Below are 13,898 nucleotides of genomic sequence, written 5' to 3' on the forward strand. Positions count from 1 at the left end.
CTGACTCCTCCTCCTAAGAGTTGTCTTCTGACCTCCACATGTGCACCATAGTGTACACACACACACACACACACACACACACACACACACACACACACACACACCATGGCGTGAATGAATGGTCTGCTTCACATATCCATAAGCAGATGAAATGTTTGCCCCTTTGTGATTAACAGGTAAAGCTAGAGTGCTAATGTTCCAAACAAGGAAACTGTTGTTCCATTCTACAGCACAAATGTCAGGAAAACAGCACATAACATTTAGAAACAATGTGAAAATTAGGAATCAGAAACATGGTGCACAACACACTGCCAGGTAGTTGGCAATAAGGAAACTGTTACCTGGGGTCAGGCTTGGGTTTAGCTCAGCATTACAAGCTTACCTAGCAAGAACAAGATCCTGGGTTTGATCCTCAGCACATCAAAAGAGATTGCCAACGAGTGCCCACTGTGTTCTCTAGGAATTCCACATTTCCTCTGTTCTGTCCTCTGGGTCTCCGTTTCTATGCAGAACATGATTTTCTAGGTGAAAGACACGAGGTCTACCACCGTCTGTGTTAGGTGAGCAGGACACGAGGTCTACTGCCGTCTGTGTTAGGTGAGCAGGACACGAGGTCTACTACCGTCTGTGTTAGGTGTGTAAGACACGAGGTCTACTGCCGTCTGTGTTAGGTGTGTAAGACACGAGGTCTACTACCGTCTGTGTTAGGTGAGCAGGACACGAGGTCTACTGCCGTCTGTGTTAGGTGTGTAAGACACCAGGTCTACTACCGTCTGTGTTAGGTGTATAAGACACGAGGTCTACTACCGTCTGTGTTAGGTGTGTAAGACACCAGGTCTACTACCGTCTGTGTTAGGTGTGTAAGACACGAGGTCTACTACCGCTGTGTTAGGTGAGCAGGACACGAGGTCTACTACCGTCTGTGTTAGGTGTGTAAGACACCAGGTCTACTGCCGTCTGTGTTAGGTGTGTAAGACACCAGGTCTACTGCCGTCTGTGTTAGGTGTGTAAGACACCAGGTCTACTGCCGTCTGTGTTAGGTGTGTAGCCTGCTTCAAAGCAGCAATGACAGCAGGATTAAAGGAGTAAGTGCTTCACTTTTTCTTGCCTAATCCACCAAATATTCCTTACTACATACCCTCATATTATGTTCAGATTGAACTGCTCACCGTGTTAGTGTGTGTAGGATGTGTGGGTGGGTGTGTGATGTATGTGTGCATACACATTCACATACGTGACTGCAGGCACATGTGTGCCACAGTGTACGTACAGAAGTCAGAGGCCAACCTCAGGTGTTTGTCCCACCTTCTACTTGGTTTGAGATGAGTTTCTTTGTTGTCTTTCCACTGTGTGGACCAGGCTAACTGGCCCTAAGCTTCCGGGATTTTGCTGTCTCCACCTCCCATCTCCTCGAATTGCAGACACTACACTACATGACCAGTTTTTATTTTAAGACTTTTTAAATTAAAAAGATTCATTTGATGTGTATGAGTATTCTGCCTGAATGTATGTCTGTGCACCTCAAGTGTGCCTGGTGCCCAAGGAAGCCAGAAGAGGATATTAGCTTCCCTGGAACTGGAATTACAGATGGTTGTGAGCCCTTGTTTGGATGCTGGGAGCCAAACCCAGATCCTATCAGAACAAGTGCTCTTAGCTGCTGAACTACCTATCCAGCCCCCACACAGCCAGTTTTTATGTGGGTTTTCGGGATTCAAACCCAGGTCCTCACACTTGTGCAACAGTCACTGTCACCCACCAAACTATCCCCAGCCCTTGCACATGCTCTCCATTTTTCCTACCCCACACCTGCTATGAACTTTGAATATACCATAAAGCTGCCCTTCATCTAAGTCTAGAATAATCACTTTGTTCAAAAGCAGCAAAATAGCATCTTAAGAAGCCTGCCAGAGGCTGGGAGTGGTGGTGCACGCTTTTAATCCCAGCACTCAGGAGGCAGAAACAAGCAGATTTCTGTGAGTTCAAGGCCAGTCTGGTCTACACAATGAGACCCTGTCTAAAAAAAGGGGTGGGGGGCTGGAATCTGGCAGGGTAGCAGTGGTTTATTATGATTACTGCAACACATATCTCACCATGACTCAGTCTGTGAGGAAGACACTGCAGCAGTAGGAAACAAAAGGAACGTGAAAGACATCCCATCCCCAATGGATGGAAGAGCAGGCCCAAAGCCTGGTGATAAAACAGTGGCCACATTTCAACAAGGAAAGAGACCCACCCGCTCCATTCTCTGTTCCTCCTCCTGAAGGAGCCACGATCCTACCTGACCCCAGCCTCCCAGGTCCTCCTCACTCTGGTATAATGAAAGCACCCAACATGGCCCCGCTTCCTCCTGGGATGATGCCTGTGGGACCTGCCCCTACAATGAGGCCACCCTGGAAGACCACATGCCCTTGCTGCCCAGGCCTCCAATGATGAGATGGTGCTCGCCTGGCATGGCATGCATGACTCAGATAAGGGCAGGGGGTTATCAGGGCTGTTTGTCTGTTTCACTAGGAGATATGGGGCTGCACCTGGATGTTTTATAGTGGCATGACAAGGAAAACCTCTCCCCCTATCTAGCATAGGGAACAGTTTTGGAGGGGAGAAGAGGGATTTTTTTTTTTTTTTTTTTTTTTTTTTTGGTTTTTCGAGACAGAGTTTCTCTGTGTAGCTTTGCACCTTTCCTGGATCTCACTCTGTAGACCAGGCTGGCCTCGAACTCACAGAAATCCCACCTGCCTCTGCCTCCCGAGTGCTGGGATTAAAGGCGTGCGCCACCACCGCCCGGCAAGTAGTTTCATTTGTATCGTGAACTGTGAGAATAAAAATGTTAGCTCTTTTAGTTTAAAAAGAAAAAACTGTCCACAGTGGCTTACTCACTTCTGTTTGTAAATATAACGTCCTTACATCATACATATCTATGATATGTTCCCTTTTATTAAAGATGGATGGGCTGGTGAGATGGCTCAGCAGGTAGGGACACCTGCTGCCAAGCCTGAGCATCTGGATTAGACCCCCAGAACCCATCCGGTGGCGCACACCTTTCCTCAGCACTCAGGAGGCAGATGCAGATGGATCCTGTGAGTTCCAGGCCAGCCAAGACTATATAATGAGACCCATCTCAAACACAAAAGCAACTCCACATGGTGGAAGAAGAGAGCCGACTCATTCAATAAGTGATCTTCTGACCTATGCACACACAATAAACAGATATATGAATATAAAATTTAAAGAGTAGACATTCTCTACTTAAAAATCATATTTGCCCAGGTGGTGGTGGTACACGCCTTTAATCCCAGCACTCGGGAGGCAGAGGCAGGTAGATCTTTGTGAGTTCGAGGCCAGCCTGATCTACAGAGCAAGTTCCAGGACAGGCTCTAAAGCTACACAGAGAAACCAAACCCTGTCTCAAAAAAAAAAAAAAAAAACAAAAATAAATAAATAAATTACATTTGCACTCTACGTTTTCATAAGAATCAGACATTTGGGGCTAGAGAGCTGTCTCAGTGGTCAAGAGTGTGCACTGCTCTTTCAGGGGACCTGAGTTCCGATCCCGGCAACCCCCATCAGGCAGCTCACAACTAGCTGTAGCTCCAGTTCCAGGGGATCCAACATCCCTAGCCTCTCCAGGCACCTGCATTCACCTGCACAGGCACACATAAATACATACAATAAAAAAGTGATTTGAGACAGAAGTCACCCTGAGCACACGTTCCAGTCTCGCTGACAAGGCTTCTCTCCTGGCACTCCGACCAATCACTGCAGAGCCTGTGCTGCCCTACGCCACTCGTGGAAGCGCTGCCCACTGTAGGTGCCAAAAGTCATGCTGGCTTTACAACCCAGACCCTCTCGGGAAACCTGAGTATCTGCATCTTACTTAGCAACATATTTCAAATGAAATAAAAGAGACAGCTTGCAAACAATCTCTTCTGTGCATTATTTGGCAAATTTTATCACTATATAATAAATCAAAGAATCATCTAGAGATAAGCAGTAGGGTCGACATTAGATCCTAAGATACTGCCTGTAATATGTGCATTTCTTCCTGGCCTACAATCCCTTATCCTCTTCCTTGTGGACCAAGGAAACACCAAACCAGATACCAAATTCCCCAGAAAATCTTCCCAGATTACTTGAAGATTTGATAAAATAGAAGGCATCTAGTCATGGCATATGATACCAATAAAATTGCTTAGATGTCCACAATCATACTGAGACTTTTCAAATTATATTTTGATGGTGCTGGCTCAAAACTAGAGCCTTGATTAACCAGGCTAGGCAAGTGCTTTACATCCCCAGCCTTTGGCTTGTTGAGCTACGTATGCACAAAACCTAAGCTGGCCTTCAGTCCAGGTCCTGTCCCCCCAGGGTGTTGCCATATCAGGCCTGCACCACTCTGACACACTTTACCACCACAAGTGACCGAGATGTCACTCCTCCCATTGCGTGAGCCGTTCCAGTCCATTCCTGTGAAGTAACTGCATGTGTTCTTGTATTCAAATAGTGCAAGAAAAATTATTAGGTGGTGGCGCACGCCTTTGATCCCAGTACTCAGAAGCCACAGGCAGGTGGATCTCTGAGTTCAAGGCCAGCTTCGTCTACCTGGTCTACAGAGTAAGTTCCAAGACAGCCAGGACTACACAAAGAAACCCTGTCTTGAAAAACAGACAAAGGAATGTAATAAATAAAAGCATAAATATTTTTAATAGTAAGTTAAAAAAAAATTTTTGAGTCTGGGTTTCTCTGTGTAGCTTTATGCCTTTCCTGGAACTCACTCTGTAGCCCAGGCTGGCCTTGACCTCACAGAGATCCATCTGCCTCTGCCTCCCGAGTGCTGGGATTAAAGATGTGCACCACCACCATCCGGCGAATTAAATTTTAACACTAATTTTAAATGGTGTGTTTTTAGGCTGTTAAGACACCTTATTTCCTTATCTGTGTGCATATGGGGGCAAGAGGCCCACATCAGCTATCTTCCTCAGTGGCTCTCCGCTTTTTGGGTAAGTGTGTGTGTGTGTGTGTGTGTGTGTGTGTGTGCGTGCGCGCGCGCGCGCGCGCGCGCGCGCACACACCCAGGCCAGGGAACAACTTGTCACAATTCTCTTTCTATCATGTGGATTCCATGCATTGAACGTAGGTTGTCAGCCTTGACAGCCAGGGCCTTCACTTGCTAAGCTATCTCCCTGGCCTCATTTGCTAGTCTGGCCCCAGGTCTCTCACTGAACCCAGAGCTCACTAATTGGCTGGGCTGGCCAGCTGGTCAGTGAGGCCTGGACCTCCGCCTTTCTACACCTCCCAACTGCTGGGTTACAAACATGCCTGGCTTTTCCTGGGTGCTAGGATCCAAACCCAGGCCTTCCCACTTGCACAGCAAGTGTTTTCCATGATGAACCATCTCCCCAGTCTAACCACTTCATTTTGTTTAAGATAATTTTTATTTTATGCGTATGAGTGTCTTTGCCTGCATGTAAGTATAGTGTGTGAGTGCCCGGTGCCCGTGAAGACCAGAAGAGGGTGCTGGATCTCCTAGAACTGGAGTGACAGACTGTAGTAAGCTGCCACATGAGTGCTAGGAACCAAACCCAGGTTCTCTACAAGAGCAGCAAGTGCTCTTAACCACTGAGCCGTCTCTCCAGCCCCCCTCCACTCTATTTTTTAAGGCAGGGTCTCTCACTGAACCTGCAGTAAACAGACTGGGTTAGAATGGCTAGCCAGGAAGGCCTAGAGATCCTCCTGGCTCTGATTCCCCAAGGTCTGGATTCCAGGCACCCGGCGTTTTATGGGTTCTGGGGATGGACTCAGGTCCTCAGGCCTGCGTGGCAAGCACTCGACCAACTGAGCCAGCGTCCCCTCAGCCCCATGCTCTAATCTTCAAAATAGGTAGGTGCTCACTATGGTTAAAAAATACATTACTTTTAGTTTTTCTTTCCTTTACACTTTGGCACTAGAAGCATTCCTATGACTAATGCTGGTTTAAATCAGACTAAATTAATATGGTCATTAGCCACATGTGACCACTTTAATCATTTGAAATGTGGCTAGCTGCAGCTAAAAATGTTTTAAATGTAAAATACACATATGTTAAAGACTTTGTGAAAACAATACACTGTATAGTCGTTACATAGATGGTAATACTTTGAATATACTAGTTAGAGAATTATAACATCTTACTAAAAAAAGAAAAATCACAGAAACCAGCTGGGCAGATAGCTTGGTTCGGATCTCCAGCACTCATGAAAAGGCTGGGCACGTCCCCCCCAAGCCCCTCCGCCACACTGGCAGGGCAAAGGCCAGCATCTCTGGAGTTCCTGGCTGGCCTAGCCAATCAGTGAGCTCCAGGTTCAGTGAGGGCCCCTTTCTGGAAAGAGGTGGAGAGTGATAGTGCAAGGCACTAGCATAGACCCCTAGCCTTCATATGCATCACACACACACACACACACACACACACACACACACACACACACACACACACACACCACAGCAGGGTGTGGTCGCAGATGATTGTAATTCTAGCATTTGGTAAATGGAAGCAGAAGGATCAGAAACTCAAGATCATCCTCAGGTACACAGTGAGTTCAAGGCCAGTGTGGACTACCAGAGATCCTCTATCAAAACCGGGGTGGAGGTTAGAGAGATGGCTCAGCGGTTAGGAGCACTTAATGCTCTTTCAAAGATCCTGAGTTCCCAGTACTCACATGGTGACCTACAACCATTCCAAGTGACCTGGCACCCTATTCTGGCCTCCGCAAGCACCAGGCACCACACTCATACACAAAAAACAAAAATAAATCTTTTTAAATTAATTTCACCTGTTACGTTTCCACCTGACAGTTTTCATGAGACAGTCTGATGTATAACTTCGTTCCACTTGGTAAATATACTCTTCACCATAAAGTCGATTCTTTAATGGCGTTTACTCCAGCTAATCTATCCTTTATCTAACATTCTAACGCTCCCCAACTTCCACAACGCAGGAAAGCTGTCAAGCGCGCTCTCACTCTCTTCAAACAAGGGTCTCTCTGGTAGCCCTGCCTGGCTTGGCTGTGCTGGAATCCGCTATGTAGGCCAGGCTGGCCTCGAACTCACGCAGCCCTCTGCCACCAGAGATAAGGGCGTGCACTACCACGCCCTGCTGCAACCAATCAATCTTAGAAAAGCAGGGACGGAGAAAACTCGAAACTTCTCTAACTACAGACACGGAGGCGTCTGGAGGGATTTAAAAACGCAAGGTCTTCACCGGGGTGTGTCCCCACAGCGAAGCCAGCTCTGGGGGAGCCGCAGAGCCGCTACCGAGCGGCACCGAGGCGGGGGGCGGGCCTGAGGCTGCAAGGAGGGCAGGGCGGCTCGCTCCGACGGCGGTACCTTAAGAATGCCCCTCATCTTCGCCAGGAAGGGGCGGAACTCCTCCAGGGGCACTTCCGGGTAGAGCTGGCTGTGCAGCAGCTCCTCGGTGACCCCCGCGTGTCCGTGGAAGGCGCCCTGCGCCAGGCCGCTCAGCAGCCCGCTCAGGGGCTTGCAGCCCTCCAGCTCGCCCGCCATGGCCAGGGAGCGCCCTCCGCCCCGCGGCGGATCGTGCCTCCGCTACGGCGGCCGAGACGGGCCGAAAAAGCTGGCCAAGGCACCGCGGAGCGCGAAGCCGAGTTCCTCCACTAGCCAGCATAAGCGGTCCTCGCTCTTGCTCTGCCACACGCGTCCACTGCTTCGACCACAGCCGATCCGTTGAGTTTCCCTTAGGATCACCGGGCTTTCACTGTGTCCTTTTTCACCCCAAAAGGCGCTCAAAGATCGCTTGATGAGATGTATGAGCTCTAACTCCGTAACTCGGGTGGCTGTATCTCATTCTAGAGCTTGCCTTGATGTTTGCAGAGACCTCACACAAAGGTGTTTTTTGTTGTTGTTGTTGTTTGTTTTTTTTTTGTTGTTGTTGTTGTATATTTGTTGTTTTGGTTTTGAAATAGAAACTTACTATAGACCCCTGACTGGCCTGGAACTCACTATGCAGACCAGCCTATTCCTCCAACTCACAAATATCTGCCTATCTCTACCTCCTGAGTGCTGGGATAAAGGCATGTGCTACCATGCCTGGCTCAAATCGGTTTTTATATCGACATTTCAGACCTAATCTAAGAAATCCTATTGCCATTGTTTGTGCACTGTTAAGTCCTGAACGAAGTGTACATTATCCATTATTTCCTAAAAGGCAACTTCAGAAATGTTTTTGTGGATCCAAGAAAAACAACCCTAAAGACAAACTATACTTTTGTGTTCAATGTTCCTATAGAGATTGCAAAAGCCAAGTGTGGTGGCGAACACCTCTTAGTCCCCACACCCAGGAGGCAGAGGCAAGGCCAGCCTGTTCTGCATAGTGAGTTCCAGGAAAGCCAGGGCTATATAGAGAAATCCTATCTTAAACAAAACAACAAACAAAAAAGCTTGCAAAGAATGGATAGAAAAGGATGCAAAAAGGTATCGAGCTGGACAGAACAGCACTCCTAAGCACGTAACTTCCAAATCTTCACCTAAAAGCCATGGCCAAAGTATTCTCTGTGGTGTTTGCCACTGACACATAGAAAAGATTATCTTGCCGTGTTTTGTTTTCTCAAGTTTTCATTACATCTACTTCATGTGGTGTGTGTGTGTGTGTGTGTGTGTGTGTATGTGTGTGTGTGTGTGTTTGTCTGTGTGTGTGTGTGTGTGTGTGTGTGTGTGTGTCCACATGCCACAGAATCTGTGTGGAGGTTGAAAAACAAATTACAAGAATGGGTTCTCTTCTACCACGTGGACCCCAGAGACTGAGCTCTGGTGGTCAAACTTGGTGGCAAGTGCCTTTAACCCCTGAGCCATCTCTCTGGCTCCATTTCTTTTCTTTTCATTGAACATTTGTTTATTCATTTTATGTGCATGTTCCCTAGTGTATGCATGTGCCCCACCTGCAGGCAGGTGCCTAGGGAAGTCAGAAGAGGGCTGTGGGTCTCCTGGAAATGATGTTACAGGAGACTGTGACCCACCGGATGTGGGTGCTGGGAACTGGACCCAGGTGCTCTGGAAGAGCAGTCAGTGCTCTTAACCCCTGAGCCGTTTCTCCAGCCTGGCCCCGTTTCTGAAATTTTGAGAGTGAATACTTACCTGGACATATTTTGACTGCTTACATCCCTACTTGCCTGTTTTCTCTAAGGTTCCTGTCACTTCACTGATTGCTAAGAGCTGGTTTTTAGCACTTATTTACTGCGCGTGTGTATAGTGTGTATATATGTGTATGAGTAGCTGCCACCATATGTGTGTAGAGGTCAGAGGACAACAGGACTGGGAATTTAGTGCTCTCCTTCCACTATGTGGGGTCCACGATCAAACTCAGGTCATCAGGCTTAGCAGCAAATGCCCTTGCCTACTGAACCATCAGTGGGTTCGAGAGTTCTTCATATGTTAAAAATATTAATGCTGCTCATCTATATTAAAATATATCCCTCAAGTTTCTATATTTGAATCTATTAACCTACATAGAAAGTCTGGTAGGTTTTACCAACATGATTATTGTGTATATTTCTCAGCAACTGAGGATTATTTTTACTTTTTTCTTTCAGAAGAATGTCCAGTATACAAATAATGCTGTCACTTGGGGAGCCGGAGAGATGATGGTTCTGCAGTTAACAGCGCTTGTGCACAAGCTCAAGGACAAGAGTTCACATCCCAACGCCCAGGCAACCAGCCCGGCAACCTGCCCATGCCTGTAACCCCAGCTCTGATTCGGGCGAAGCAGGAAAACAGTTAGGGCTTGCTGCCTTCCAGCGGGCTGGGGGTGGGGGGATGCAAACTCCAGGTTAAGGAAGAGACCTGCATCAAAAGGAAAGGGCAGAAATGTAAGAGGACACCAGATGCCCTCTTCTGGCCTGAGAGTGTGCACACAGCTTCCACACACACATGCCCATACACAGACATATATGAACACATACAAATAAATATTTTTTATTGTAATGTTGTAGTATTCCTAAAATCAAAATTATTTTTCTTTCTTCCTTTTGAGTACTTGGGACTGAACCCAAGGCTTTGCATAGGCTAACATAATCTACAGCTGGGCTACATCCCAGCCCTTGGCTTGTTTTTATTTTGTCTATTTTTGAGAGACTTGCTACTTGGCTTTTTATGAAGCCCAAACATGGGTGAGGGGCTTTTATCTACAGGAGCATACGCCACATGAGAGGGCAGAGCAGCTGCATCATTGAAAAGCCCATCATGGCAGAAGAGACAGCTCCAAAGAGCTGCATTCTGGGAACTTCACACTCAGCCTGAAGACAGCTCCACTGAAGACTTGGTTCAGGATGTAAACCAGTGTCTTGCCTAGGATGCATGAGACTCTGGGTTCAGTTCCCCAGCATTGCCACCAAGGAGGAGGAGGTGGTGGAAGACAAGGAGGAGAAGGAGCAGACAAAGAAGAAAAAAAAAGAAGAAAGAAGAGGAGGGGGAAGAGGAGGAGAAGGAAGAGGAGGAGGAGCAGATGAAGAAAAGAAGAAAGAAGAGGAGGAGGAGGAAGTGCCTCAAGGGTTTTCAGTACGTAGTCTACATTATGGAGAAAAGCTGTGGGCCTCCTATGGTGGTTAATTTAACATTGATTATCAAGTAGAAAGGACCCAGGAGACAAGTCTATGGGCATCTCTGTGAGAGGCTGTGTGGATTAGGTTAACTGAGGTGAGCGGCACCAGTCACTGGGCTGGAACTCTGAACTACATAGAAAGGAGAAGATGAACTGAATACTAGCACTCACCACTCTGCTTCCTGGCAGTGGCTGCACAGTGACCGGCTGACTGCCTCTTGCTCCTGTTCCCAAGAATTCCCAGCCAAGACGGCCGCCCCCTCACCTGTGAGGCAAAACAAACCCTCCCTCCCTTAAGATAAGATACTTTATCACAGCAAAAAGCAACCAGCATAAGCCCATGATAATTTCAAACTTTTGTTTGTTTGGTTTTTTTTAATTTCAAACGTTTTTATGTTATAGGATGCTTCCGTCCTTTGCTAAAGCTTCAGATTACCTTATCTGCAAACTGTAAAAGTCCTTCACGTGGAGTCTACCCCCGTCCGAAGCCTCTCCACAAACCCTGAGAACTCCAAGTCACCACTTCTCCTTGTCTGCTTTGCTTTGGTTTCTTTGAAACTGGGTCTGTACTTAGGCTGCAGCCCAGGATAGCATGAAACTCACCATGTAGACTAAGATGGCCTCACACTCTCCTGCCTCTACCTCCTAAATACTGGGACTATAGCTATGAGCCACCACACACAGCTAGTATAGGATATGCAATTCAACAGGGGGAAATGTAAACATTTATTTAATGGTGTGGGAGTCCTCATAAGGACCCACAAATTGGCAACCCCTAAATGCTTTCATATTAAATTGAACAAAGAGATTATGAAAAAGAAACCAAACTCTTTCTCTTTCCCTCTTTTTTTCCTCTCTCTCTCTTTCTCTGTGTGTGGGGAGGGGGCGGGCAGAGGAACTTAAGGGAAAAAATGGTTATTTTTTTATCAAGGTCTGTTTGTACAGAATTTTCTCAGTCTCAACTTCTCGACATTGAAAAGAACCTTTCTTAGTCAGGCGTAGTAGCCTATGCCTTTAATCCCAGCACTCGGGAGGCAGAGACAGGCAGATCTTTGTGAGTTCGAGACCAGCCTGGTCTATAGAGCAAGTTCCAAGATGGCCAGGGCAACACAAAGACATGCTGTTTCAAAAACAAACAAATAATGAATAAATAAATAAATAAATAAATAAATAAATAAATAAATAAATAAATAAATAAATAGATAGAACCTTTCCGGTATAAAGAGACCATTTCCAACGGAAGATTTTATTTCCTGCTTTAATAAAGTAAAATGGTGCCATCTGATAGCCTTTTGGCACCCACTCTTTCTTAATTGCTTTAAACACAAAATAGTCCTTATGCCAAGTGGCATTTGGGGTGGTGGTATATTCTGCCACATACCACTGGACAGAGAACCGTTTCAGCCCGGCCTACCCTAGTTGCAAACCACAAATGATCGATAGAAGACATTCCTTCTTCTGCCACCAGGGGCTGCTATTGTCACAGCTGCTGCTGCAGGTTGGCACCAGCTGCGTTTTTAGAATGCTTTTCAAACAAAAGGCTCAAATTACAGTTATCTTCTATTAAATGTCAAATCACAGGTTTTATAGATAGCAAATCTGGGCACGAGGCTGTTTAGGGACTTTTCAAATGCAACAACAGCAAGGAAAAGACTCAGAAGCCCAACTCCAAGGGAAACTTCCAACCCTAACAAACAACCCTCCTGCAAACATTTCCCTTTTGTCAGGGCCAAATATGCCATTAAAGCCCCAGCGAGCAAATGGTTCCGGGCAGGCAAGTCATGTTTTTATAAACATTGAAAACGTGAACTTGGAGCTGGAGGGATGGCTCAGCAGTTTAGAGCCCAGGTTTGATTCCCAGCACCCACACAGATGGATCCCAACCACCTGTAACCCAGCTCCACAGGTCCTAAGGCCCTTTTCTGACCTCCACATATGTGTTGCGTATGCATGCATGCAGGGAAAACATTCACACACATAAAATAAAAATAAATCCTTTTAAAATGTAAACTGGGAGGGGGACAGGGGTGTGGCTCTGTGGTTTAGAGCATTTGCTGTTCTTGCAGAAGACCCAGGTTCAATTCCCAGCACCTTCATGGTGGTTCACAGCCATCTGTAACTCCAGTTCCAGAGGGAACCCGATGCCCTCTTCTGACCTCCATGGGCACTGAGCATGGACATGGTGCACATACATGCAGGAAGGAAAAACGCTCACACATAAAATATGTTTTTAATGTAAACTGATTGGGGCTGGTGAGGTGTTTGCCGACAAACCATACAATCCGAGTTCAATCCCTGGGAAGCACTTGAGGGTGAAAGAAGAGCACTGGAGGTCACAGCGTTGCTTTCTGACCTCCGCACGCACACACGAGGTGATGCAAGCCTCCCCTCCTCCACATCATTTGCATATGCACACAATACTTCAATATCAATATCAATACTTCTAATGTGAACTGAGAGAGCGCACGTGCAAGGACCCTGTGGCTTTGCAATAAACTCTCCCTGCCTGGTCTCATCTCTACCTTTCCAATTCTCTCTTTATTACCATTTATTCTTCACTCAGCCAGCCACTCAACAAATGTTAGGTGACAGTTTGTGCTAGCCATTCTACTTCAGAGGACACAGAGATAAATGGCAGTCTCTGTGAGAACTGAGCTTATGAACGTAGCTTGAGAAGGTTATGGACTCTGGTGAAATGCTGTCTCCATATGGAGCTGTGAGACAGGGCAGCATTGAGGCTTTTGTAAGTAGCATAGCAAGAGCGGAAATAGTAATCAAGGGGAATCATCTGAAAGACAAACAGGACCAGGTTATGTTTACATTCAGATTTCTATGTAATGCCAATTGTTATAACTTAGCCAATAAGGAGAAGGAAAAAAAATCTTTCCTCTGGTAATCTTGGGTTCTTGAATAGAATTTGGTTTTTGTTTGCTTTTTCATTTGGTTTTTTTAAGACAGGGTTTCTCTGTGTATCCCTGGCTGGCCTGGAACTCACTCTGTAGACCAAGCTAGCTTCAAACTCAGAGATTCACCTGCTTCTGCCTCCCCAGTGTGCCACCACAGCCTGGCTTTGGATACAACTTCATAACAAAGACAGATAAATGAAAGAAAAACATAAATTTAAGTTTCACATGACAGATTTCAGGAGGAAATGAAGAAGCAAAAATAAAACTTACGCTAGACCATCATATGCTGATTAGGCAGGTAGTGAATTCTGGAAACGTGGTATGACAGAGGGGCTTGAGCTAGTGTAGCACTGAAGAAGACAAGGATCACTTTAACAAGGTTTGCTTTATAGACCTCACTGGGCTTC

General features: G+C 46.4%; 1 protein-coding gene and 1 long non-coding RNA gene across 2 annotated transcripts in view; one reads left to right on the forward strand and one right to left on the reverse strand.

The window, feature by feature from the left end:
- Commd1 (copper metabolism domain containing 1) overlaps positions 1-7,536 on the reverse strand; it is a 124,015-nt gene extending 116,479 nt beyond the window's left edge. Inside the window, exon 1 of the mRNA XM_006974800.3 lies at positions 7,360-7,536. Within this exon, the coding sequence (XP_006974862.1) occupies positions 7,360-7,536 (177 nt within the window). The remainder of the gene's footprint in view (positions 1-7,359) is intronic.
- Positions 7,537-7,706: 170 nt separating this feature from the next.
- On the forward strand, positions 7,707-9,969 carry LOC121832674 (uncharacterized). Its single transcript, XR_006076318.2, has 2 exons — positions 7,707-7,878; positions 9,579-9,969. It is a non-coding gene; the product is annotated as an uncharacterized LOC121832674 (long non-coding RNA).
- Positions 9,970-13,898: the final 3,929 nt, after the last annotated feature.

The sequence above is a fragment of the Peromyscus maniculatus genome, chromosome 10, assembly GCF_049852395.1.
Source record: "Peromyscus maniculatus bairdii isolate BWxNUB_F1_BW_parent chromosome 10, HU_Pman_BW_mat_3.1, whole genome shotgun sequence".
NCBI lineage: Eukaryota > Metazoa > Chordata > Mammalia > Rodentia > Cricetidae > Peromyscus > Peromyscus maniculatus.